Source organism: Lonchura striata, chromosome 2 (genome assembly GCF_046129695.1).
Source record: "Lonchura striata isolate bLonStr1 chromosome 2, bLonStr1.mat, whole genome shotgun sequence".
NCBI classification, from domain to species: domain Eukaryota; kingdom Metazoa; phylum Chordata; class Aves; order Passeriformes; family Estrildidae; genus Lonchura; species Lonchura striata.
In genome coordinates this window covers 102,340,764-102,365,697 of record NC_134604.1, presented here as the reverse complement: position 1 = coordinate 102,365,697, position 24,934 = coordinate 102,340,764, and the positions used below count along the sequence as shown (strand labels likewise).

General features: G+C 39.3%; 1 protein-coding gene and 1 long non-coding RNA gene across 4 annotated transcripts in view; one reads left to right on the top strand and one right to left on the bottom strand.

The window, feature by feature from the left end:
• Nucleotides 1-3,741: 3,741 nt before the first annotated feature.
• On the bottom strand, nucleotides 3,742-7,684 carry LOC144248913 (uncharacterized). The gene is made up of 2 exons (XR_013342088.1): nucleotides 7,366-7,684; nucleotides 3,742-4,393 (listed from the first exon to the last, which is right to left on the bottom strand). It is a non-coding gene; the product is annotated as an uncharacterized LOC144248913 (long non-coding RNA).
• A 520-nt stretch (nucleotides 7,685-8,204) lies between these two features.
• RPS6KA3 (ribosomal protein S6 kinase A3) overlaps nucleotides 8,205-24,934 on the top strand; it is a 76,593-nt gene continuing 59,863 nt past the window's right edge. For 2 of the 3 annotated variants that reach the window (XM_021552996.3, XM_021552995.3), the window contains exons 1-2: nucleotides 8,205-8,420; nucleotides 21,125-21,181. In XM_021552996.3, the coding sequence (XP_021408671.1) occupies nucleotides 8,349-8,420; nucleotides 21,125-21,181 (129 nt within the window). In that variant the 5' untranslated portion in view covers nucleotides 8,205-8,348. Of the gene's footprint in view, nucleotides 8,421-17,419; nucleotides 17,500-21,124; nucleotides 21,182-24,934 lie in introns of all 3 variants that reach the window. The other variant, XM_021552994.2, reaches the window with a different exon arrangement.

The window sequence follows — 24,934 nt, the reverse complement described above, 5'->3', positions numbered from 1 at the left end:
ACATAAGAAGCCTGAAGCACAGAGTGACATAAAAAATGCATGAGGCTGAGAAGCAGTAGAAAAGAAGATGCATGAATATACAGGTCCATGAACAAGATAAAGGAGAAAATGAAGAAATAAGCCAAGACAGAGGCCAAGCTATGAGACTGAACCTGAGTAAGAAGCAGAAAGAAGTGAAACTGTGGAAGTGTCAAGGGAGATGGGAGCAGCCTGGCTGTGATGGTGAGTGATGGGATGTGAGGTGATGAGAACAGCAACAGGACTGCAACTCCTGGCATTGGCAACAGACAGGAAGGAAATGCTGAATAGCCAATATGCAGTTCCTGAAGGTACATGATTTACTGAGAAGCTGATGACAGGGAGGATTAGAGAGGTTGGTTTCTTGTGCAGCAAGTGGGAAGTTATTGAGAGAAGGGGAAGAAAATGTTTGGATGCACCACACAAAACATGACGATAACTAAAAAATAATGATAGTGCAGAAAGAGGAGTCATAGTAAATGAAGAAATAGATGTACATGAGGTGAGTGGGCACCTCAGATCTACCTAATATAATGCAAGGAGAACAGGTAATCTTCTGCCAAGTGCCACATTTAAGCTGTGTGAGACAAACGAAGAAGACCTTGAAAGAAACACGAGAATGAAGTTAAGAAAACCATATGTGTCTTCAGAAGCTGAAATGAAGAACAAAGGTACAGAGGACTAAGAGGACTGAGAAAGGCAGTCAAAGCTAGCTGGAAGGAAATTAGTGACAGATTTCCTGCTTGTCTCCAAGGAAAAAATAAACCCAGTGCAAAATGTCACATTTCAGACAAGAACATCCATGACATGATATGTTGTGAATGTACAAGGTGCTCTGCTGACTAAGGTGTATAAATTTTGTCATAAAATGAGTGGTGCTTTAAGGAGCTAATAAAAATATCTCTTTGTCCTGAGAAACTATTGAACAAAAAAAAATCTGTAGTAATGAAATTAATAATTAAGGAAGCCTTGCAACAGACCAATTCAGCACTCTCTGGAGATGGCCATCTTATTGCAATTTACACTCTCTCTTAACCAACATCATTAGTAGGGGTTCTAAAAAGCAAAAAGTAATGAAGCACTGAAATACTGCAGGAACACTGTCAACACTGATCAAAGCCTTCATCATAGCTTTTGTTCAACTAGGGCAAGCAGTGCATTTGTGTACAGCAGAGGAGCATTCATTCTGATGAAGCAGGCAAAATAACGTCACTGCTTCCTGAAAATTGTGATTTTTAAAATAGCTTCTTTGAAGTCAGACAAAGTTTCAGTTTGCTCAAAGTGAATCAGTAGAGGAAGAATATAATCCTGACAATTTATTTAATCCCTTCTACTGTCTGTGGTGATGTAATACCAAAAACTCTATTAACTTATATGTCCACTCATGAGCTGAATATTTACTTCTTACTACAAGCATTAAGATAAGCCATTGGAAATTGTATCCAGTTGTAACAGATTTAATGTGAATGGTTGTTTGTTTCATTAATCTTGTATCAAGTGACTTTAAAAAAGAAAATACTAACAGATTTCTACAAATGTTTAGAGCATCTCTCTGGCTTATCACTTTGAACACAACAGCCTTTACAATTTTCTGTGATTCACTAAATATTTACTGAAGTATATATAGATTTAACTGGCTATTCATATCCAAGACACAAGTGCTTCTTATAGTATTTAAAACTGTTCTGCTCTTTCTTTAAAAAGCCATCTTCTATCTCAGCATTCCTTCTCTATTTTATCCTACATCTTACATTACCATCCTTGGCACTTAATGAAGAATGACCAACAAGCCAAAAATCTTCCACAGTCTCCCCTCCTCCAGTTAACTTAACCATCTAGTAATAGATCAAGTTCATACTATTCATTAGCCTAAGCCCAGAACCTTCAACAAGTATCAGACAGCATAGATTTACAGTTTCTGACTCACCTGTCACATATATACCATTTTGCATCTCTAAAGCTCTAAATAAGGAACCACATCTTAACACAGTCTTAAGCTGCTCTGCCTTACAGGATAAATGTTGCTGCCTACTCATCCTGCTATTCCTTTTGGCAAGGTTGGGACTCTGGAACAAGGCCTTGACCATGTCTTTTCTCCATCAAATAGGACAAAGTGGGCCAACACAGCCGGGGCAGATTGAGGTACTTAGGGGTGAACAGGGCTGTTTCATCTAACATATTTCTCTTCATTGCTTCCAGATAATGCTTCCAGAGCCGTCTTCCATCACAGTCATGCTTCCCTTCAGTAAGCGCTGACTTTGGGGGATAGAAACATGCACTCACCGTGGAACTGTGTCATTGCAATATGCTGAAATGATTGCTGGAGATGTAAAGTATCCATATTTAGAGTAGGCACCTTTTCACTAGTAAAATCACTTGTAGGACACAAGGAAGGGTGCCAGTATACTTTGGAGTTTGATAGCTCCCAGCCAATATTGAGGGCTGAAAAAACACTTCAGGGTAAGGCAGTCAACAGTGAAGTTCCTTTTTGATGTATCAAGAGCAGAGATGAGTGTGAATCCATCATTCCACTGAATCACGGAGGGGCCCAGGGCTCATACAGGGAGCTGAGGAAAATATTACCTCTACACAGCATCTTGGACATGATCACAAACCTGGGCCCCCTCTGGCACTGCTTTGTTCTCCACAGGGCAAAAGGCAAGGCACAAAGGTGAGATGCTGATGGAAAAGTGAGTGAACAGTCTTGAGAAAATACATGGATCTTTCAAACCAATAGAGGTAACCAACTCTATTTTTAGGTACACCGACAGCACATATCTTGGAAATATCCCCAGACTACTGGGAATGAGCATCAGGTGTTGTCAGGCAGGATAAAGGACAGCTGTTAGCTCAGTCTGGAAAATCCTGTTCAGTATAATTAAGGGTCAGTAAAGAGAAAGTGAAGCTTTCTAGATTTAAAAGGGATTCTTGGTTAAAAGATGATGGATAATCTATAAAAGGAAGTGAAGAGTAAGATTGTTAGAATAGATTTGGTAACTAGTTTTCAAAGAGACCAAGGCACTATTTAATTGTGAGGGCATAAAATCAGGAAATTTAGGTAGTAAGGTTAAATAGCAAAAAAAGTGAGAAAAAGTAGGCTTTGCTTGTCAGTAGGCTTTGCTTGTCAGTAGGCTCTTTAATTTCATAACAATAATAAAAGGGTCTGTGACCCTTAAATTTCTAGATCTGGGAGGGGGGTAGGGTGCATAAATAGTGATGTGCCCTTCTCTCAACAGTGTGTTTTATAGCAATGATTTGTGAAGCTGATGAGTTTTTTATTGCTATATTGTATAATATAACATCATATTCTATCTCTATCACCACTATTTTTGGTGGGTTTTTTTGGTTTTGTTTTGTTTTGTTTTGTTTGGTTGGTTTGGTTTGGTTTTTGTTGCGTTTTTTGTAAACAGCTATCTTGTGTTGTATTTAATGTAAGAGAACTCTGACCCTTGAACACTGATCTTGTTCATACTCCACCATTTCCTTTTTGTCTCAAAATACCACTATCTGAAATTCTAATCTGATTCTCAATGTTCCACTGCAAAGGGGTGACAACTTGCATTCGGTATTTGACAGCAGGTTTCCATGTAAGATTTCAAAGCTCAGCAAGAGGTTTCTTATACTCTGCAGTGAACAGGATAAATTTTGTCATTCAGATGATAAATCTGAGCTATTCTGTATGTACAGAAACACTAAAATGAGAACATATGTTGGAGACAGGTATGCTGTAATGAGACCATATTTTATTGAATTCCAGATTTCCACTCAGGATATAGAAACCACAGGCACAATTATTTCCTGCTAGCATAGTGACCACAGATAAAACTTGGATAAGTAATTCCATCGAGCATGATGCATTATGCTTTACCCTTTCAGTGCAATTTTATGTAAACTTACTTACATCCAGAAAATCTATAGCTTTAAGCAGTGAGTCAGACATTGTATCTCTAACATATATAGGATTTAGAAGCATTCTTATTGTCATTATCACATCTACTATACTTGCAGGATTAGAACTTCAAAGGAGAGCCTGCCAGAGGAAAATGCAGGAAATGTTTGCATTCCTGTATGATTCCATCATCCAGGGGCCTGTAATGGTGAAAGCCCCCTTCAGCAGATGTTGTTTGAAAGGTCAGGTTAAATCTTAGTACACAAGAGACATTCATTTCAGTTCTTCCCTTCTTAGTTATTGATTATAACTCTGATTTGTACAGCAAATCGCTCTGGTGTCTCTGCTATGACAACTCACACCAGCTGGAAACTTCTTGTAGCACTTTGTCTCTCTTCCCCTGGTCTTTGTCAGCTTTCCAAACATCACTGAAACCATCCTTCCAATATCCCAGTGAGGTTAAGGAGATGTTCTTTCTATCTGCACCTAAAGCACAGAGCAAACAATTCTAACTAGCACTAGGCTTCCTTAGTTTATTTTGGCAGAATGTATTTATGCTTCTTCAAACAAGGCCTCCTCACACTTTTCAAAAGATCATGAAGAAAGACTAAGTCTTCTTAGTTGAATCTCATCAATATGAAGTGACTGACTAAATTACACAATTGTCCTTTGTGTTCTGCTAGGAATTGAATCCAGGTGTCTTGAGAGTAAGAGACTCTCTTTGTCTATCAGCTATACAAATAAATGTTATTGATTATTTTTTTAACTCCTTGGAGGTTTTTTCCCATATAAATTCAGACAGTAGCTTCTGCATATTTTCCTGTGCATTAAATTCAAATTATACACCTCAGTGCCTTGGTCACAATACTTGAAACAGAATTTCACACTTTCACATTGTATTTACTGTTTCATATTCCGTTCAGAAGATACAGCATCATAATTCCCACCTAATGCACTACTAGACCTTCTAGATAAGTGTCAGATTGTGGGGCTTGTTGCCATAGTTTCATTTGGGTTTCTCCCAGGTTTTATGTATATTTTAAAAATGCAAGTTGAAGTTCTCAAATATTATTCTGATCATAATGTTAGCAAACTATTTTTGTTTTACACTTCTAATTTTGGGGGGCATGGCTAAGGTGATTTACTAACTCTGCAATTAATTCTGCACTAATTGCAAAGACTATGTAGGTACTACTTCAAAGCTAAGCAAAGCATTAGATCCAACCAGCCATAAGCAAGATTCCCTAATTTCTGTCACATATATATCAAGAGGCTGCCTGTGGGAAAAGAGTAAGTACTATTAAGCTGATGTCTCCCTTGCATTCGAGTGACATTTTAGTGAGGTTTGTTAGAAAGAAGTGGAAAAAAATGGTGCAGCATGTGAAGCCCATCTAATTCATATGACAAGTTAATGGGATTTTATACAGCACTGTCATTTCAGTGCCATATGCTACCCTTTTCCTAACAAACGTGATCAAATTTTTGGTTGCAATGCATATAAAACATCCATGTGGATGCACCACAATTGCAACCACTTATGCAAAGGTGAAATCAACGCCCACAACCGAGCCTAGTGACAGACAGTTATTAGCAGTGACTGCAGTCAAGCAGAGATAGCTGTGCCTAGAGGGAAAGAGGGTAAAAGGAGAGGTCTGCAGCCACAGGTGAAGGCACTACCTCACTTTGGCCTGAGACAAAAGGAATGAAAAATAGGAGCTGCTGTCTTGAGGTAAAATATCTTCAGCATCTTGCCTCTTTCTGGGAGGATGATCCAACTCCGAGCTTAGCAAGATTTGAAAGTCAGAATCCCCCGCATCTCCCAGAGATTAACTGATATGTCTCCCTGCGGAGACACTTTGCAGATGATTTTCTTGCCCTGAAGTCTGTTCTTGCATAGTAGCTCCTACTAAAATCCTGATGCAGCTTTCTCTTTTATAAAATTTAAATGCGTGGTGCAATAATACTGAAACCCCTGAACAATGAAATGGCATACTTCTACCTACTCTGTACTTCAGTGCCTCAGAAAAGGTCAGATTCCTATTGTTTGCAGCTCTCTTACCTGCTAGTGCAGAAGATCTTTGCCCCTGTTTTATTTTGGATTTGTAAGATGCATACAGGGAAGGACAAAAGAAGATCTATGTAAAAAATTCAGAAATCATAACCAAACTATGATGCCCCTCCCCTTCTAAAAAGAGTTTAAAATTCAAACAATTTAGAATATGTACCCGTGGCAAGAAAGGACTAGAAAACTATGAAAGGAAAAGAGATCATGGAGTTTTTTAGTTAGAGGAAGAAAATCTTTTATAAAGAGGGACTTGTTGGACTATGTGAAATGCAAGCTTAGGTTTGGTGTATTGTTCTTGTGATTGCCACTTTTCAGTTCTCAGGTTCATCTCCCTAATGGAACATCTCAGATGTATGTACCTGACTGTGTAGTTGATGCAGGTACAAATGCATGAGTTTTGATAAAGTCAAGTGAAATATTCCTGTGAGGGAATAGAAACTTTTATTTCCAGAGGGATGTAAGGTAACTTTTTTTTTAACATCATGAATTTTTACATGAACTCAGAGATTATTTTTTAAAGTCCTGATTTGTGTGTCAACCACATAATGTATGACTGCTGTAAAAAAATACTTTTATGCTCAACATTCCAGCAGCCAGTTTGAGACTGAAGTGACCTGCTGCTGCTCAGACTATGAAAAATTATTTCTTGCATTATGCTTAATATCATAATGTTTGCATTGTTCTAAATTTCATATCATTAACCAGCTAGGGTTCTGCAACTTGACCACATTGGAAGGAAGCAGTCTAAATTCCTCTTTCAGCCTTTAATATGGTGGGTTGGTTGGTTGGTAGGGTTTTTTTTGAGGACAACAGGAGGTAAAAAAGGTACAGTAGGGTAAGTTTTGATGCGGGTCAGTTCCCTGGTATAACTCACCACATGACAGCACAAGCAATTGCAACCCTTGAAAGAGAGGTCGATGCAAGGGCCAGACTGACTTGGAGTGAATGAGGGTACATCTGCTCCTCCTGGCTTTAGGTGATCATTCAACTATGACCTTTTACTCCAGATATGGAAGTCTCTGTAGGACCAACTGATTCATTATTAGCAACTGCCTATCCACTCCTTCGTTCCTCTTTGTAGATAGGTATTTACATGAACTGGGATCAAAACTGCTACCAAGCAGAAACAGAACCAGTCTGTGTTCATCACAAGAGTGTGTGCATGCACATACACACTTTTAATTACTAGCACTCTTGCTATTTTTCCCATTCCAAAAAACCTTCCAAGTATTTAAAGAATGTTAACTTTTATAAAGGATGGAACAAATCATGTGACCTATCAAAATCTAGAAATGCTCGGGGCAGTGGGGGCTCTCAAAAACTAAGAGGCCTTCTCAGAGTTCTGGAAAGTTTGGCTTCAACAGCAAGAAGTCTGACACCAGTGCTCACCCACCTTCAGTTGCTGGTCTCACGTTTCAAGGATTCTTCAGCATCAGCCAAGCCATCTAATGTTGCAAAACTTGGGTGTTCTTGACAGCGCTTAGCATTTCAGGAAACCATGTAACACCACATAGGCTGTAGGTCTCAGTTTATATGTTTGTGTACCAGCTAACACCTGAAAATAAAAAGTAAAATAAGGGCCGTTTTCTGAACCTTTGGGGGGTTTTTTTGACAACTTTATCTTCATGTCTCTCGGCTTGAGGGAGTATGACTTTCCCGCTTCGAGGCAACTCCCACAGTCCAACCACTGCTTAAACGGTGTTGCTACAAAAACAAATTCCTACACCTTAATTCCTTTCCCTCTTTGCCTAATGATATTCTGCACAATCCCACGTCTCAGCCGCCTCTCGACTTCTCCCTCCGCGCTTGTCTGTGCGAACAAACTCTCCGTGTCTCCAACTCCCCGCAGCCCGGGGAGGGTAGCAGCCCCGGTTCCCGGAGCCGCGGTTCCCCAGCCCCGGGGGGCGGTAGCAGCCCCGGTTCCCCAGCCCCGGGGGGCGGTAGCAGCCCCGGTTCCCGGAGCCGCGGTTCCCCAGCCCCGGGGGGCGGTAGCAGCCCCGGTTCCCCAGCCCCTCTCCGTGGGGCCGGCCCGCCCCGGCGGTGCCGGCGGCGCTGAGGGCGCAGCCCCTCAGCAGCACCGAACGGCGCCGGCGGGGGCTGCCGGGCGCAGGCGCGGGCGGGCGCGGCCGCCGCCATGTCGTGAGCGGAAGCCGGGCCGGGGGAGGGCGGCAGCGCGGCCCCGCCCGGCAGCGGGGAGGGCGCGGGGGAGGGACGGGCGCACCGCGGCGGCGGCAGCGGGCAGCAGTCGCCGCAGGAGCCGCCGCCGGAGCCAGCCGGGCTGTCCCGCGCCCTCCGCAGCGCTCGCTGCCTGCCTGGCCGCCCCCGCCGGGTAGCGGGAACGCGGAGCGCGGAGGCTGCGGGAGCCGGACGGGAAAGATGCCCCTGGCGCAGTTGGCAGACCCTTGGCAGAAGATGGCTGTGGAGAGCACGGCCGAGAGCAGCACCGAGGTACGGGGTGGGCGGGGGGTGCTGCGGGGAAAGTTGTGAGGAGAGAACGGGACCGGGGCTCCCGGTGCCGCCGTCGCTCAGCGGGTGGGCAGAGTTTTCCCCCGGAGGTTTCGGGGCGGGCAGCGGGCGGGGGCCGGCGGCAGCGGCCCGGCGGGGAACGCGGCGAGCGCCGGCCCCTGCACAGCGCTTCCTCTCCGGGGCACTGACTCACGGCCGGCACCGGCCGGGGCTCCCCGGCCCGCGCCGAGCTCGGGGTGTGTTCCCGGGACCGGGCTGCTCCCGGCGCGCTCCCTCCCCTTCCGCCCCGTTCCCGGGAGGGAGTAACCTGCCTCCGTGGTGGCCGCCGGGTCGGGCGCTTTTGTTCCAGCGCGGTGTCTGGTTACTGTCACGGCGAGTTTCCTTTCCCGGGGCGGCCCTCCGCCGCCGCGGCTCGAGGTGGGCAGGAGGGCCGGGCCCGCCCTCGCCTTGCCCGGTGCCCTCGCCTTGCGGCATCTCCCCGTGTGGGTCCCCGCCCGGTGCCGCTGCCCCCTTATCTCGGCAGGATGGGGTTGGCGGCAGTTTCGCAAGAATTTGGGAAACCGCAGGGACGTGAAGGGTGGTGAAGCATGGGTGAAGCTTTGTGCTCGGCGGCGTTGCCGGGAACAAGCCCGGGGTGCCGCGCACTGTGGGTTTCCCGTTGTGGTAGCGGGGAGTGCGTGTTGTGCCTGTCCTTGTTAGGCAGGACGCGTGTCAGCTTTCCTAGGCTGGAATAATGAGAGCGGCTGGAAATTAGAGTCACTTGACACCGAGGCCATAGAAGCTTTCAGCTATTCTCATATTTTTCCTACTACTGTTGGTTTGGATCTGTGTAAACACTGCACCTACACAGTCTGTTGTGCTTGCTCCATGAGTCCTTAGTAGCCCACAGTGCTTGTGCTACTTTGTGACCAGATTCCATCTGAAAAGAAAAAGCTGCTTTTGACAGTGCAGCTTCGACCTGAATCGGCTCCAGCTGATACGCAGCCAGGCTGCTTCAAGTGATGCTGATGTGGAACGGTGTGGACCCAGGCCAGCTCACAACAATTATTCGCAAGGTTAGGACTCTCTCCTTAGTGAGATGAGCATAGAGGGACCGATGCAGAGTTTCTGCAGTATCAGGATTTGTCCTTTTCATCTTTGTCTTCTCATTCTTCTGCTGAAAGTCACTGTATCTCAGGGAGTCAGAAGAACCTACAGGCACATATAATTTTTTAACTCTTGACAGGTAGTTACTTTTTAAATTTGTGCTAGTTATTTACTGACTTCTGGAGTAGTGATCTTAGATGATTTTAAATTGGGAGTAACTACAATAGTGTGATGCTTGGGGGTGGGGCAGAAGGTGGTAAGGGAAAACACTTAGGTTAATCATTTAGAGAAAAGAACTGTTGCTTTAGTCTTTGCTCACTGCATGCAGTCTAACTTCAATAATAGTATATATGCTAGATATGTAGAAAAATAGATTATGTTATTTGCAATGTGTGTACATTCATGATTATACTTCACTTGTTTTAACATATTTCAGACATGATTTGTTTTTAAATTGATGTCATAAACTTTTTGGAACAAGTGTATTTTATCACTTCCTTAAAAATAATTAAACTCATATATTGACATGAGTCTACAGTAGCTTATCACCAAAAAATGTCTAGGACCAATAATAAAACATGAAACAACATGAAGTGACAGGTTTGTACTCCAAGGCCTAGCCTAGAATAAACAGTTCTTGAAGGGACCAGGCTGCACCTGCAAAAGCTTCTCGGATGACACTCAAAAGGAAAAAGTTACTTAGAAACATTGCTTACATTAAATGACTATTTAAGAAAATATATTTTAGTAAAAATAGGTAAGTTTAAATCAAATATGTCAACAAGTGACCTAAATACATAACTTGGATTTTTGATTTGCATGAGTTGTGTTTATCTGTAGCATAGCAATATCCTAATTACAGACCCTATTCTGCAAGAGTATCCTTGGGCAAAAATGTTCTTACATTTGCCTGAAACTCATTGTGATTTCAGTCATAGTTTGATACTAATAATATCTTTAGCTGTAACTCTGAGTAAAGCATTTCTGCTAACCTCTCAGATTTGCTGACACAGTTCTTGTAATGCTGTATTATCAGCATATGGAATTACAAATTTTTGAGTTTTTTCCTTGTCTTAACGACTTATGGAATTTTTAATTGACTTGATTTTTCATTTGTTTTCCAGCGCAGTCCTGTAGTTACAGTGGTACTGCCAAGGAGGTGATGTTCTGTGATGGGTGTGCAAATTTAGGAGGACTAGAATACTTTTAAATAGCTTTAGTTTGGAAGTGTACTTAACCACAAACAGCTGCTGTAACTTAGGTGTGCAGAACAGTAGAATATAATCTTTCTTTTTTAAAAAATCAGACAATTGTTTTTTAGATAAAATGTGGCTTTATGATTTTTAAAAATCATTTTCAGGACTTCTCTTTCTACAGGTGCAAATAGGTCAGTGATCCACATTGTCTCTGACAGCTTTTTTAATGTGTAAAGTTGTTAAAATATTTTTTAAATAGTGTGTCTGTATGTGTAGTTTCAGTTTCATATTGTAAATCAGAGCACCTTTAAAGCTTGTGGAATGATGCTGTTTCTTACTGACTCAGAGTCTACTCAGGATTCATAACAAGCATAGGTTCGTTTTTCATGGTGAGAATATGCCTGTTATTGCAAGTCATCTGCTTTCGAGCAAATTAAGTATTGATGACTTGAGTTTGCATTTGAATGCCTGAATAATTAGCCTGATCCTTTGATCTGTACTCTCAGTTATGCATATTAATGTCAACTGGAGGAGAATGAATACAGTTATGGCAGCCAAATTTTGGACACCAGTATGTTGAAAGAGCTGGCCATCATAAGGAGATGCCATTTGCTAGACTTTCTGGGAAGCATTTGTGACAGCTGTCATTAGGAGTTTTAATTTAGATGCTCAGAACTGGCTGTGGAGAAATTCTTTTCCCATTGCTCTTGACAGGGTTTATGGTCATTTGTTCAGGTGTTTAAATAGGTGCTATGAATCTTCCTTCGCAAATTTCTGTTTTATAGTGTGTATTATTTGAACTTTGCATGAGACAAGGTATGCTAGCATTTAACAGTCATGCTGCTACTTTAAAGAAACTGGTATAATGCAAATTTTGCTTTGTAATTTTATTTTGATTGTCAGTGTGGCATTCTCTATGTCAATATATATTTCTGGCCTGGAAGCTGAAGTTTGTCAGATGTCTTGCCACCTTTAGCCTTGAGCCTGTGGTTGTGATTGTCTCTTCACATTCTGTACTGTGAATCAGTGTTGTCCTTGTCTTCCACAGGAACTAAGGCAATATTTACAGTCATTTCTGGTATAGCCAACACAGGTAAATACTTAAAGCCAAAGTGGAATCACCTAAATGGACCAATCTGTGAGGATTTTGAGAACTATCCATTTTCTCTCCATTGTAGAAAAAATTATGTGCAGCACTTGGCTGTTGCTTCTCACGTAGAACTGCTGTCAGCATGGTACATTCTGAAGTCTGAATTTTTCACTGATTTATGGGATGATGCTTTCTTGTACTGAGTTAAAAGTGGGAATTGGAAATTTAATTCTGATTTAAATAAGTAGCATAAACTATATTCCACAAACTGCTGTGATAGATAACAGATCTTTTATGTATGTAAACACAGCCTTGAGAAACACATAGTCTGCATGAAAAGTGTTACAGGGGGTGGTCAGATTTTTCATAACCTTATTGGCACCATTTTAGCCGATTTGTTTTTCAGTTAACACAGTCATAGTCCGTGACATAGTAAGGATGTCCTGTGGTCAGCTGAGTGGGGCAGGAAAAGGCAGGAGTTTTACTTTGTTGACTTCAGTACCTTCTTGCACTGCTGTGTACTCCCTGCAGTTCTTGATTTTTTTTGTAAAGGTGTTGAGTTTAACTTCTTTTAATGGTTATGTTGCTTTTCTTATGACATTGGCAGTTTTCTTGTAATTGTTTTGTTCGTTTTAGTGTAGGCAATATTTCTTGCCCCAGCTGGGATGTGTAACATAAAGTAGATGTAAGAAGATTGACACATGTAAAGGCGTGTCTGTTATCTTTGAACTGGTTGTGGTCTGTCACACTGACTGTAGATGTTTGTAATTTGAAATGCTAGACTTAAAGTCATATTGATATATAGACTGAGGTGGGCGTTTAATTATTTCTGCACATCAAAAGTATTAGCTTTGTGTGTTGACTGATCTTGGCAGTTGCCAGATCTACCAGCTTTAAGAACTCAAGATACTCATTTGGAATTGTCATTTTTCTGTGGCACTTGGTTGGGGGAGGTGTTTTGTTTTGGATTTGAGGCGCTTTTTTTTTTGTTGTTTGGGTTCTTTTTTCCACCAGATATAATTCATAGCCATATTCCAATAGTGAAACTTTTAACCTGTTTTTCAGGCTAGAGTAGATTCATATAATTGGGTTTTTTAAATCTTGATAACTTTCAAGAGAACAGTTTAATCAGTAAAATTTGAAAAAGTTAGAATCCCTTCAAAGAACTTTTAAGTTTGGGCAAAGTGGTTGAGTACCAACAGTTGCTGTGCTATATGCTTGCATATGTGATACTGTGCTTCTTATTCTCTCCTTATTCCCTGAAATAAGATTAAATGCCTCACCCACTGGAAGTAGAGGGGAGAAAAAATCCTGTGTAACAGATGGGAAAATGAGGCTCAACAGCTTAGTGACCCCATCTAGCATTATTCATTGAGACTGTTCTAGAACTACATGAACTCTGATTTTTTAGGACCTACCCAAAAAGTGGGCCTTGACCACAAAGTTACTGCTAGTTCGTTCCTATCAGTAAGAGTTACTGTATGCTTAATGCTCCACTTAGCTATTTTTGGAGGAAATGTCCTGCCATTTCTTTTTATTAATTTATTTGTTCTATGAAGCCATTCAATTTTGTATAAGTGAGTATCTTAAAAATACTTTATTATGGTCTATGTCTGTTTCTTGGCAGTTTCTAAGTTTAAATTAAAATAAAAGTTAAAAGAATATGTAAATAATTTAATATAAGAATTAATTTATTGAAACATGCTTAGCTATGTGCAGATGATATAAAGAAATGGTATTTTGTGATTTTAAATATCTAGCAATGCATAGCTCTGAAAAACAAAACCTTCTTTGTCCTTCAAATTCAAAAGGTGGTGGTTTTTGGATGTAAATATTATTTGAATTATTTCTTGCATAACATGTTTACCAAAATTAGTTACTGTTAGAACTCAAGACTTATTTGTGAAAAAATGCTTTCAGCTTCATGGGGGAATCTTTCTCCTGTAGCTGTCTTCCTGTAGCTAACTTCTGTTACATAGTCAGAACTATACATCAGAAATCCTGAATTTTAGGAAATAGTGAAATTGTTTCACAGCTTATTCTCTCTTCTTAGCAGAACATATCAAAATAATAAATTTCACCTTTTGAATTTACCATGAATTCTGAGAAAGCGGCTCACTTCTGAAAACCTGTGTGCTACCCAGGGAAGTGCAGTGCACAGCCTGGCTGTGCCTGCTGGCTGCCCCTGCTCACAGGAGAAGGGCTTGGCACATCCTCCCTGTGTGTGTTCAGTCCCTTGGCAGGAGCCCAGGAAGGCACAGGGCATTTCCGTGCGCCTGGAACTGCAGGAGGCAGGGAAGGTGAGGTGCACCTGCCTTCTCATGCAGGTCTGGTAATAAGATTTGTACACTATCTGGTGCCAGAGTCACTCTTAAGATTATGTGTGCAAGCAGAAGGAATTTCTTCGATTTTCAGGTGTGCAGCAGTGGTTGGATATATTGAGGTAGGTGATTTCTAATGTGTGTATTTTTTCTTCCTCTTTGGAGCAGATGAACAGAGATTAGGTGCTTTGGGGTTTTTGGCTTTGTTTTACTAAGGCTGCTGAATTGATGTGTTAAATATAATAATTTACTACCTATGCACTTGTACAGGTAGGAAACTAAGTGAAACTTTCTCTTCCCTGTCTTTTTCTTATTTTCCTGTGTTGTTTTCTTGGGTTTTTGGTTGACTGGTTAGGTTTTTTTGTGAATACATGACCACACGTGATTTGGAGCTATATAGACTGCTTGCCCAAGACCAAGATTTTATAACAGTACATGTATAGCATCTTGAGTAATGTTGTGGCACTTGTTTGACTTCAAGATATGTTAATTTAGAGAATTAAACTTGCTGAGAGCTGCAAACCTTTTTACTATTCTTTTCTAATGTGACTTGGCACAGTGCTGGACAAATACCAGCCAAGGAAAACATTGCAGTGCAGGAAAGGGGACTGCTTTTCTTATTGTTCAACTATACTCTGGAGTCATACTAGATAGGAAGAAGGTGGCAAAGTAGATAGGATTTAAAAAAATCACGTAGTTAAAGTATCCTAACTTAAAAAAGTTTGGCTTTGTGCCTAAATGATTTGCAGGTTAATGGCTTTTATCTGAGGTTGTTTATGGAGAGGCAAGTTTCAACATCCAGTTGTTTCTCTTAATACTTAGCAAAGGAAGAAGTTAGTCACTTTAGACAATAAAATTGAGAATAAATTATGCGGAACTCATGGAACTTGAGTTAACAAAGTTTTATATTAAAAAATACTTGTGGGATTTTTTTTATATGGAGTTTTTAATACTTGCATGTACTATTTCTAACAGTATATGCAAAATGTTTTGGATAAGTGCTATAAGAGAACAGCTAGAGAAACCTAAGATGATGGCTCACTTCTGCTATTTACATCTAGTAAATTTTAATTAGGTCAGGATTTAGGTAAGTGCTTTGGATCTGTGTGGCTTCGCAGCTCAGAAGTTAGGGCGCAAGTCATTAATTCAGATCCTATTAAAGCCTTACATTTTATTTAAGCACTGGAATAGATTGTGAAAACTCCTGAAGATTTAAGAAGGGCTTAGACATAAATGTCTTGTGAGCAGCATTATAGGAATAGCTGATCATGCTTTGGTGTATGGAGATAGATTGCTTGACCTCTTAAGGTCCTTTTAGTCTATTTTCAACTATTTTTTGCAGGCTTACAAATTTTTTCTCAGGGTAGCTCATTGCTGCTTAGAATAGCAATTTTGAGTGCGCACAGTTCGAAAGGTTTTTACTAAATGTGGTTCTACACAGTGCCTTGTGTTACAGCAGATTTGTTATGAGTGTTTCAGTGGGAATACTGCATTTTGTGCTGCTTTGAGACAAGGCAGAAGCATTGTCACAGCCTTACTCTATCCAAGGACCTCACGGTTCTTGGGCTTTGTCAGTTGAGAGTCCCTTGAAAACACTAGGGAGAAAGAGCTTGGATCTACCTATACACCTAGTGTTTTAATGACTAAATATTAAATAATACTGGAAGTTCTCATGTGTTTAAATCCAGTAACTGCAGTTGTTGAGTAAGTCTGGAAGTTTTGGTAGTTGACAACTAGGACTTGCCTGAGAGAAGCTTCATCACCTGTGTTACTCATTGGCATGTTAGAACTTCCACGTAACAGTTTGTAAGGGGTCTGATTCAGACATCTTTGCTCTTTTGCTTATTTGTCCTCAAAGCACCATTCTGCACTGATACACAGTTTTGTTCTTGATTTAACTCTTGTTCAGTCTTGATTAATTGCTAAGTCTAGGAATAGAACATTTTTTGTGTTTACTGAATTTTATGGTTCTTCTACAAGGCACCAATTACATGGAAAAGCCAATAGTTGCCAAGTCTACTGAACTCTGTTAATAGTATAAGGACTGCCCACTAATTTATATGCTCAATTCCAGAATTAATAATTAGGAAATGTTGAGTTTGATGGCAGAAGAATTATTCCAAAAGATGTACTTGGTATCAGTTTCATAAGGAGTTTTTAAGTAGCTGACAAACGTAGTTGAGGAAAAAAGTGAAAATATTTACTAGAAAGAATACTTGAACATGTTAAACAATAGTCTAAATGCAAAGGAGAGATATTCTGGGGATGGAAGAAGGTGTCAAATATTGAAGAAGGTCTGGGGAAAAATTTAATGCACTTCAGAAAAAGAATCCTTTTGGACTGTAGTTTTTAGCAAGGTAGGTCCAAATCAGTGGAACTTTGATTTGCAAACAGAATGTAGGAATGGAGATGCTAATCTAAATCTAAAAATTTCAAGTATATACTATCTATCATATTTTTGATGAAACTAAGGGGAAAATAGGATAATTAGTACAATAGGAAACATAATGATTTGCCCACTTAAAATTTCAATTTATATGGTTTGGATACATGTAAAAAACACTGTACTGGGAATGATGTTTACCTGACATAATTATTAAAACAAGATGTCCTTCCCCAGACTGCTAAGTCGTAATTGTATTTATGGATGCTAGGTGCTCTATTGTACATACAAAATTACCCATCTGGATCCAGTGCTAATCAAAAAGGTTGATGTGAAAAGCATTAGTTTTATTGTCCAGGTGAGTTCTGCCAGACTTCTGAGACTAATTGGATCTCTTGCAGTAAATGCTGGAACCATAATTTGAAAAAAAAAGTGGCATTATGACTTGCAGATCAATATGCAACTGTAGTATGCAAAGTACAGGATATTCAGTGCTTCAAAGGAAGTGGTTAATTGATTGTAGGGAGATGTGGGCTACATTTCTTGGTGTACTTCTTTCTTACAAAGAGTTTGGTATGACTGTGTTTTCTTGATGCCAGTACCTTAACATATGATGCTACTTGTGACCGCGTTGTCCCTGCAGTGGTTTTTATGGGTGTGCATTACTGGTCCAGATTTGAAATAATTTAAATTTTAAAAAAACTTTCTTTAAACTGTCTTTCTGCCAGGGAATTCGTAGGAGTTTTTACATTCTGAGACTTATTGGGTTCAAACCTGTAATTTTTGATTGCTAGAAATATTGATGATTGATTGACTTTTGTGTCACATATTCTGTCACATCATTTGGGGGACATTAATGTACTAACTGGCTGATAAAGATTCACTGGTGTCTGTCTGCTTTACAGCTAGTAGAGAACCTGTAGGATCTCTTTGTGTTCCTGTCCATGTGCCTTCAGGAAAACTGCTGGAGCCCAGCTGTGTTTAGGTATTGATTTCTACTAATTTAGTGAGATATGGCAACAGGTTTAAAAGCTTTGGGGAAACAAAATTTGTACCTTAATTAACATGACTTTTGCCACTGGAAAGCAGAATAGGAAGTTGAATCACAGTGGGTTGGAAGACCATTTTGTAGGTTGCCTTTGTAAGGGATGTGCACCCTCCTTTCCCTGGCGGAAATTGATTGTTGATGTGTTCAGGTGCAAGTAGAAATTTTCTGTGGACCTTTTCTGTTATTTTTTGATACTTGTCTTGTGTTGCCATCTGAAATATGTTTTACTTTTGGAATACTTGGAATACCTAGTATATTACCAGAATACTGGGAATAGCCAGATCTTGGATTAATTCTGCTTACTTAGTTGTCCTGCTATGGGAGGAGAGCACCTTAAGAATAATAAAGGACTAGAGTCTCTGTCCTTTGAATTAAACTAATTTGAGAACATGAAGGATACATATTCAGCCTTATCTTACATCAGACTATTATATCTGCTCCCAGCCTCTTATGCCATTGAGGCATGCCCTTGGTGCTAGTTAAATACTAGAGGGAGTCTATGCACAGCAAAACAAAATGTATTTCATTTGCTCACCTCTTAAGCATGCTGCTGACCTCCTCACTCCACACTGGTTTCAATAGTGCCATTTCTAACAGGAACCTTCGGGCTTTACATTTTAATTCCTAAGAAAGGCTGTGCACTTTGTAGCCTTTCTTAATACACAGCTGCTTTCCATTTAATGGTATATACCAGCAAACCATAAATCATATATACATATTCTTCTTTACCTTACATGGCTCAGACTGTTCTAAGAAAAACTGGTTCTACCATCTAGTGATTCCCTTAGCATAATCATTGCTTGGGTAGACCTGTTTGGAAAGATCTTGCTAAGCCAGTGCTCTGGCTCAGACAGGACTGTGTGGCGCTCATGCTGATTCCTTGAGTTTGTTCCTAGTTCCAGTGAGTGTGTTTTGCTTTAGTTCAGCTGCAAAGTAACTGTAAGGAGTGCAGGATTAAACAGGAAGACCAGACTGTACAATACAGTTTATTTGTTTTGCAGAAGCTTGCTGTGGTTTTTCTCGTTGATTGTTGAGAAAGTCAGTGAGGTTGAAGATTAGAGCCTTTTTAAAAACAGAAGTTGATCTCACCTTTTTGTCTTTAAATGGAGGCTTGTCCGAAGTTTCTGAGAGTGCATTTCACTTCCAACAGATTTCAGTTGTCTTAAAATAGTAAATGTGAAAACTTAAACTTACTGTGTGGTAAATTCTTATTTAACCTGCAGTAAATGTACATTATTATTTAGCAGAATGACTGTTGTAGCAGGAATGACTATTTCTGAAAATCTGCATGTGGAGTGGAGTCAGTGTAGAGCACATGGTTTTGATAGATAAATTGCCCTATTTTAGGCCCCAGAGTTTAGCCATTGTTACTGTTAGGACATTACAGACTCCTCCTTTTCAGCTAAAGTCAATTGTTTTATTTGTTCTACTGATTTTTTTTTTTTTTCCTGATTGGCAAGATCAAAGGAAGCTATCTTGTAGCATGAACAGAATGTAGAGATGTGTAGCTAAAATACTAATGTTAATTTATGTAGTAAGTTTGAGAAAAGGGGAAGTATGTGACTTGTGGCCTTGATGGTAATGATATATGTGTACTTAATATACAGCTTGTCCCTGTAAACAAGCTTTATTAAAAACACTCATTTCTGTTACTTAGCTAAGCTGGTGTTTTTCTGGCATTCCATTTGATAATATCAACTTTTTATGTATCTTAAGGAAGAATAGTACAATACAATATGCACTGCCTGTGCACTATAAGTAAAAGATATTACAGTGTAGGGAATGTGGGCTTTTTGGATAATCATCAAATTACCCTTTGCTGTACTGAGAAAAATGTGTATTAACTGCCCTTAACTGAGAGAGCTTTTAAAGATTATATTCACTGCTGTAATAATGTACAGCACATGCCACTGATTTCTTACTAGAAAGAAATCTTTCCATTATGAAAAGAAGACTTAGAGTAGACCAGCGTCATGTAAGAAATCTCTAGTATCTTCCTGAAGCCAGGAAATATGAGAAAATAGCACTGCTACCATGTGCCAGATGTCTGCACTAGGAAGACAATCAGAAAGACCAGCCTTCATCCCCTCCCCACCATCAAAACAAAACAACCAAAAAACAACAACAACAAAAAAAACCACCCCAAAAAACTAAAGAAACACCCCCTCAAAAAAACCCAACCCATATGTGTCATATTTGGAAATTCATGATTCCTATAATTTAGTTTTTTCTAGCTACATCTCCCAGCAAAAAAAAAAAAAGTCCTCTGGAGAAAAGTTGCTAGAGAGCTGGTAATCATCTGATTGAACATTCAGTGTGCTTGCAATATTTGAAAATTAGAATTTGAAAGTGGTTTGGATTTCATCTGTCACATATGAAAGACTCTAGCCATATGCAAACTAGAAGATTCTATTAATCTAATTGAAGAATAATAGACGTTATTACAGAAGATGCTAGGAAGGCTCTGAAGAATTATGCTGAAAAACTGAGTAGTGGGAAGAAAGGTGTGAAATGAAGGTAAAATCTGAATTTCTGAGCAGCTTATTAACTTTTGGGCTTCTAAAAGGTAACTATACATGTATGCAACTTTTAAGTAAATTAGGATTTAAAAAATCTTGATTAATTAGACCTTAGGTTCTCTAGGGAAACAATTCACAAATAAGCTCAAATTCTGACTCCAGTGGTAATGGAAAATGGTAACCATTTTTAATAGTTTTTCATTTGTTTCTAAAATGATACTGAATTGCTGTTAAACTTTAGGAGCAAACTAAGAATTAATGCCTGAGGTGATGCCCTGTACCATAACTTAGGAAGTACTTACTTTTACTTACAACTTCCTGTTGGTCATGTTTGTTGTACAAGCAAAGTCATTCAAAGTTTTTCAGGGAAAAATTATCTCTTAGAAATTCTCCAAGTATAATATCACTGTCAAGCAAAAGAAAGCCTTTGTTGACAAACAAGGTATTGAAGATTTTTAATTTCTTAAAAATCTTTATGGCTAAATTTCAAATTCAAAAGCCTTTTTCTGTATGGCTTGTTAGAATGGCCTTTGGGAAAGTACAGAAAATGGTAAATGATGTAAAACTGATAGTAAAATTAGAATTGCATTCAATATTTTTTTATTCTATACTGTAGTTATAAATTTTTCTTAAGGTGGAATAAGGGCTGACTTGCTATGTAAGGACATGCTTCTAGAAAGAACCCCTTTATCTGTTCATTTTGTGTGGCTTTTTGCCACACAAAATGAATAGGTTTAACTGCTTTGCAGAAGTGGTAGTAATGGAAAATAATGTCTACCTGTGTAGTAGTGAGGCTTCAAATTCCAGGTGATTTTATGTATTTGTTACTGTGACTTCATCCAGGTTGAAAATACATGAGGCTCAAAGCAACAGTGGCATTACATGCCAGCAATAGGGAGTTTTCCATGTTTACTTTCAATTACCTGCTTTTGTAGAATATGGAGAAGAGAGTACAACAGTATGCTATGAAAGCCTATCTCCAATATATTGATTTCTGTACTTGGATTCAGTATTTATTTTCACTTTCTGTGTCTTTTTTACAGAATGGACAGCAAATTGTGGATGAGCCTATGGGAGAAGATGATATCAACCAACAAACTGTAAGTAAAAGATGGCTGTAATAAAAACAATACCATATTGGTGCACATTGACATCAGTTAATTCATAATGGCAGTTTGCCACTAGTGTTTTGTTGTTTGAGATTACTGGACATGGGGTGCACTCTCAGATCTTAATATTTTTGAAAGAGGTTTTTTTTCCTCACTGACTCAGGTCTAGTTTGGCATCCTGCTGTTCTCAAAACTCATTCCTCAGCCTTTAGTAGTATTTCAGGGAAGGTCAAGTGTGAGGAACAACCGTGAAAGTGTTGTTACCACTGTGCTTGTTATTGGAAGGCATTCATCAAAGGAATTCTTAACCTAGGCTTCTTAAAAATAGAGATTGTTACTGAAGAGAAGGTCGGTGAACCTTCCTGACCGTGATGATTTTTAACGTTCCTTGTCTTCATGTCAAACTTGCAGTTTACAAAGTTTCATAATGTGAAGATACCAAGTTCGCTTTTCTTGTTGCAATGCCTGTGAATTTTGTCAAACGTGAAGTTTAGCTGTACTTTTGTGTTAGAGAGTACTAGCTGAATGCTAAGTCTGGTGATAAATGGCTTTGCCAATAAAAACAATTTTTGAAACTCCCTATTTGTTTGGACTTCAGGGTTCATATACTGCTATTGCATATTGTGTGGACTTCAGGTTGTGAGTAGATGATCCAGCTGTTTCCCATTCCACCTGTGCTGCTTGACAGGGAGGAGGTGGAAGAGTAGTATCAGCCTGAGAAGAAAGGGAGGGTGAAGAAAAAGGTGGTTTTAGTTTCATCTTTGTTTCTCACCACAAAGGCAGCGGGTGAAATAAATATTCCCTAAGCTGATACCCTTTGGCCCATGGTGGTAACTGGTGTGTGCTGTCCCTGTTCTTAAGCAGTGCATGAACTTTTCTCCTACATGTCCTGTTGAGGAGGGGGGTTGAGAAAGCAGCTGGGTTGGGTGTCTGGCAGCCAGCTAAGGTTTATCCCTCAAAATTATTGAACTTCTCTTTCAATATTTGATAACTACAGGATGTTTACAAATGTTTCCCTGTATTTCCTTTGTAAATTTCCAAAATGCTGCTTTTGGGGTGAACATCATAACCATCAAAAAGTTAAAACATTACTCTGGTATTCTTTCTGTCATGCTTGAGCTGCTTGGTTAAGATTGTTTTAGCTTTTTAATGTCTCAGGTTAGTATTTTAGGAGTATACTTTGCATTTATTTCTAGGCTGTGGTGAGTAAAAAGGTTGCCAGTTGTGGTGTAAATTAATCTAGGGGTTTTTAAACAAGTTGTTACTTCAATTGCTCAGTCAGTTATAGCTGGAAGTTAACCAGTGCTGTCAGTCGGGTGATAAAATACTACCCGAGCTGGGATGTGAGATTGTCGGTGCTTCATAATCTGTTTTGGCAATATACAGACAATTAAAAATTACCATTGAAACTCATTTAAGTTGTTTTGTTTAACTTTGCACTTAAATGGTCTTGGGGCACTTACATAATTGCTAACAATTTATGACATTTCTCAATTGTAACTGAGGACAGTAGAATGCCTAGGGTGTACTGGCAAATGAGGTAAGAAGATGAAATACTTTGGTAGGTGTATAGAGCATGGAAGTTCAGGACAGAAAGTTGCCATACTTCTGTGGAGACAGAAGGTGAAAGCTTGAAATCTACATCCTTTTGCTGTCTGAAGTGGTTGGCTAGAATGCTAATAATGGAAATGAGATAGGAAGTTTAAGATAAATATTAAAACTTAACACAGTTCTATGTACATGGGAAGTCTCTCTAGTATTCTGTGTATCATAAGATAGATTGTTTCATTACATCTGTGTTCTTTTGGTCAAAAGTAAAGGTAATTACAGGAAAGCCTGAGTTACATAGCTGTGATTAAAATTTGATGGTTGTTTTAGGAAAATCAGGAGCTATAAAGATACCCATTTCTCAGGAATCCGAGATGCTGTATGGTTCAAAGTCTTGTTTCTTTTAAAAGGGCGCTCATTCAGTACTCTGGTTTTATTGCAACAAGTGTGCTGATTATATCTGACTTTATAGCTTGTTACCAACATTTTTTATCTGTATCTCATAAATGACCTGGGACCAGCAGGAAATAAACGTAAGAACAGCTGGCTGAAACTTAACCGGATGTGAAAACCTATGTGAACATTACTGAAAGGGGAAGCTATTTAAAGCCTTTTGTTTGCTACCTTTCTCTTGTGCTGTCTGCCATTGCTTTTTGTACCTCTGTGGCCATAGAGATTGAGTAAGTTAACTGAGCAAATTGTTTTGAGCTGTTGCAATCATGCTGAATGCTTTATTGCTAGTTAAAGCTAATCAGAAGTTGCAGCTAGTCTAACAGGTGGCTTCCCGTTTTATGTGTATGTGAAGAGCATATCATATTTGTGCTGTGTTCTTTGTTATCTGGATTCTATGCAACTGATTAAATACTTAGTACAACTGATGCATTACCATTGCATTCTACTAGCTTAAGCCTAATTATTAAACATATGAAAAATATTAGGTTCCAAGAATTTGTGAAGTTTTCTTTTCACTAGAAGTGAAGTTTTCATTTGTAAGTTGCAGGAAAATTTTTTTCTTTGGTAACCTGCAAGAACTAAAGGTTTTTTTTTTTTCCCAGTACAGGCAGAAGTGGAACCTGTTCAGGTTCAAACCTGGGATGAACCTGTCTCCAATGCAGGTGTCGGGGTCATATTACTACCCTTGACTTCTTGCTTTGGCCCTACTTTAAACAAGCAGAATTAAAGCTTACATAGAATTAAAACTAAATCAAAACAAATCATATTGAAATATGCTGATCGGGGTGATAAAAAATTAAATCTCAGTAGCTGTCATCCTCTTACTAAAAACATATAACTAAGGTAATAACAACTAGTCAGTGGGTAGTCAAAAGGTAGGGTAAGAAATCCAAAAATAATTCAGTAGTTTAAAAGGTCTTTTTAGTTTATGTTTTTCTGGTAGAATTTAAATAACACATCTGTTTGCAGTCAGGAGAGATGAAATTAAGACCATTGTCTTCCTAGTCAGTGTTTTTTATTGAAAGAGTTTATAAGAAAAGCGTGATCTTAAAAATGGCTTCAGTGTACATTGGAAAAATAATTTGAAGCATGTGGACAATACAGTCTCTTTGAAGTATTGCATTTGATTGGTCGGTGCTGAGATTATGTATTTTACATGCATATATACCATACAATGTACACTAAATCTATAATGCACTGCAGTGGGGGTGTCAAGAAAAGTAGAGGGAGCTCATTCACCAGTTACAGCCGTGGGCAAAACAGCCCCCATCACTCAAGCAGCAGATTACTAAATTCAGAGTAATCTGGGGTAATCTCATTTGTTGTGTCTTCATCTGTGAAAATAATGTAGGATGAGAACGTTATTCAGGAAAAAAAGCATAACAAAACTGAATGATTTTTAGATTTTAAAACTTTTCAGAGAGGCTTTAGCAGATTTTTAGTTGCACCTCAATTTCTAATAATCTGTACTAGTGAGAACTCAATGTTTCAGAAACTTTTGCTTGTCCTTTGGCAAATTGAGGCACTGTTTCAGAACTGGTCTAAACTTCTGTTGGATATTCCTGCTTAGGTGGTCAGTAACAGTTTCCATGTTTAAGAACAGTCATGTTTGTTAACATGACAATGAAGGCATTTCTGATTTTGATATACTTGTTTTGCTTTTGCTGATACAACCTTCACTTTTCAATTTTTTGTGTGCATGTTTATGAAACTTTTGATTAAAATTCTTGGCTCTGTGGTAGA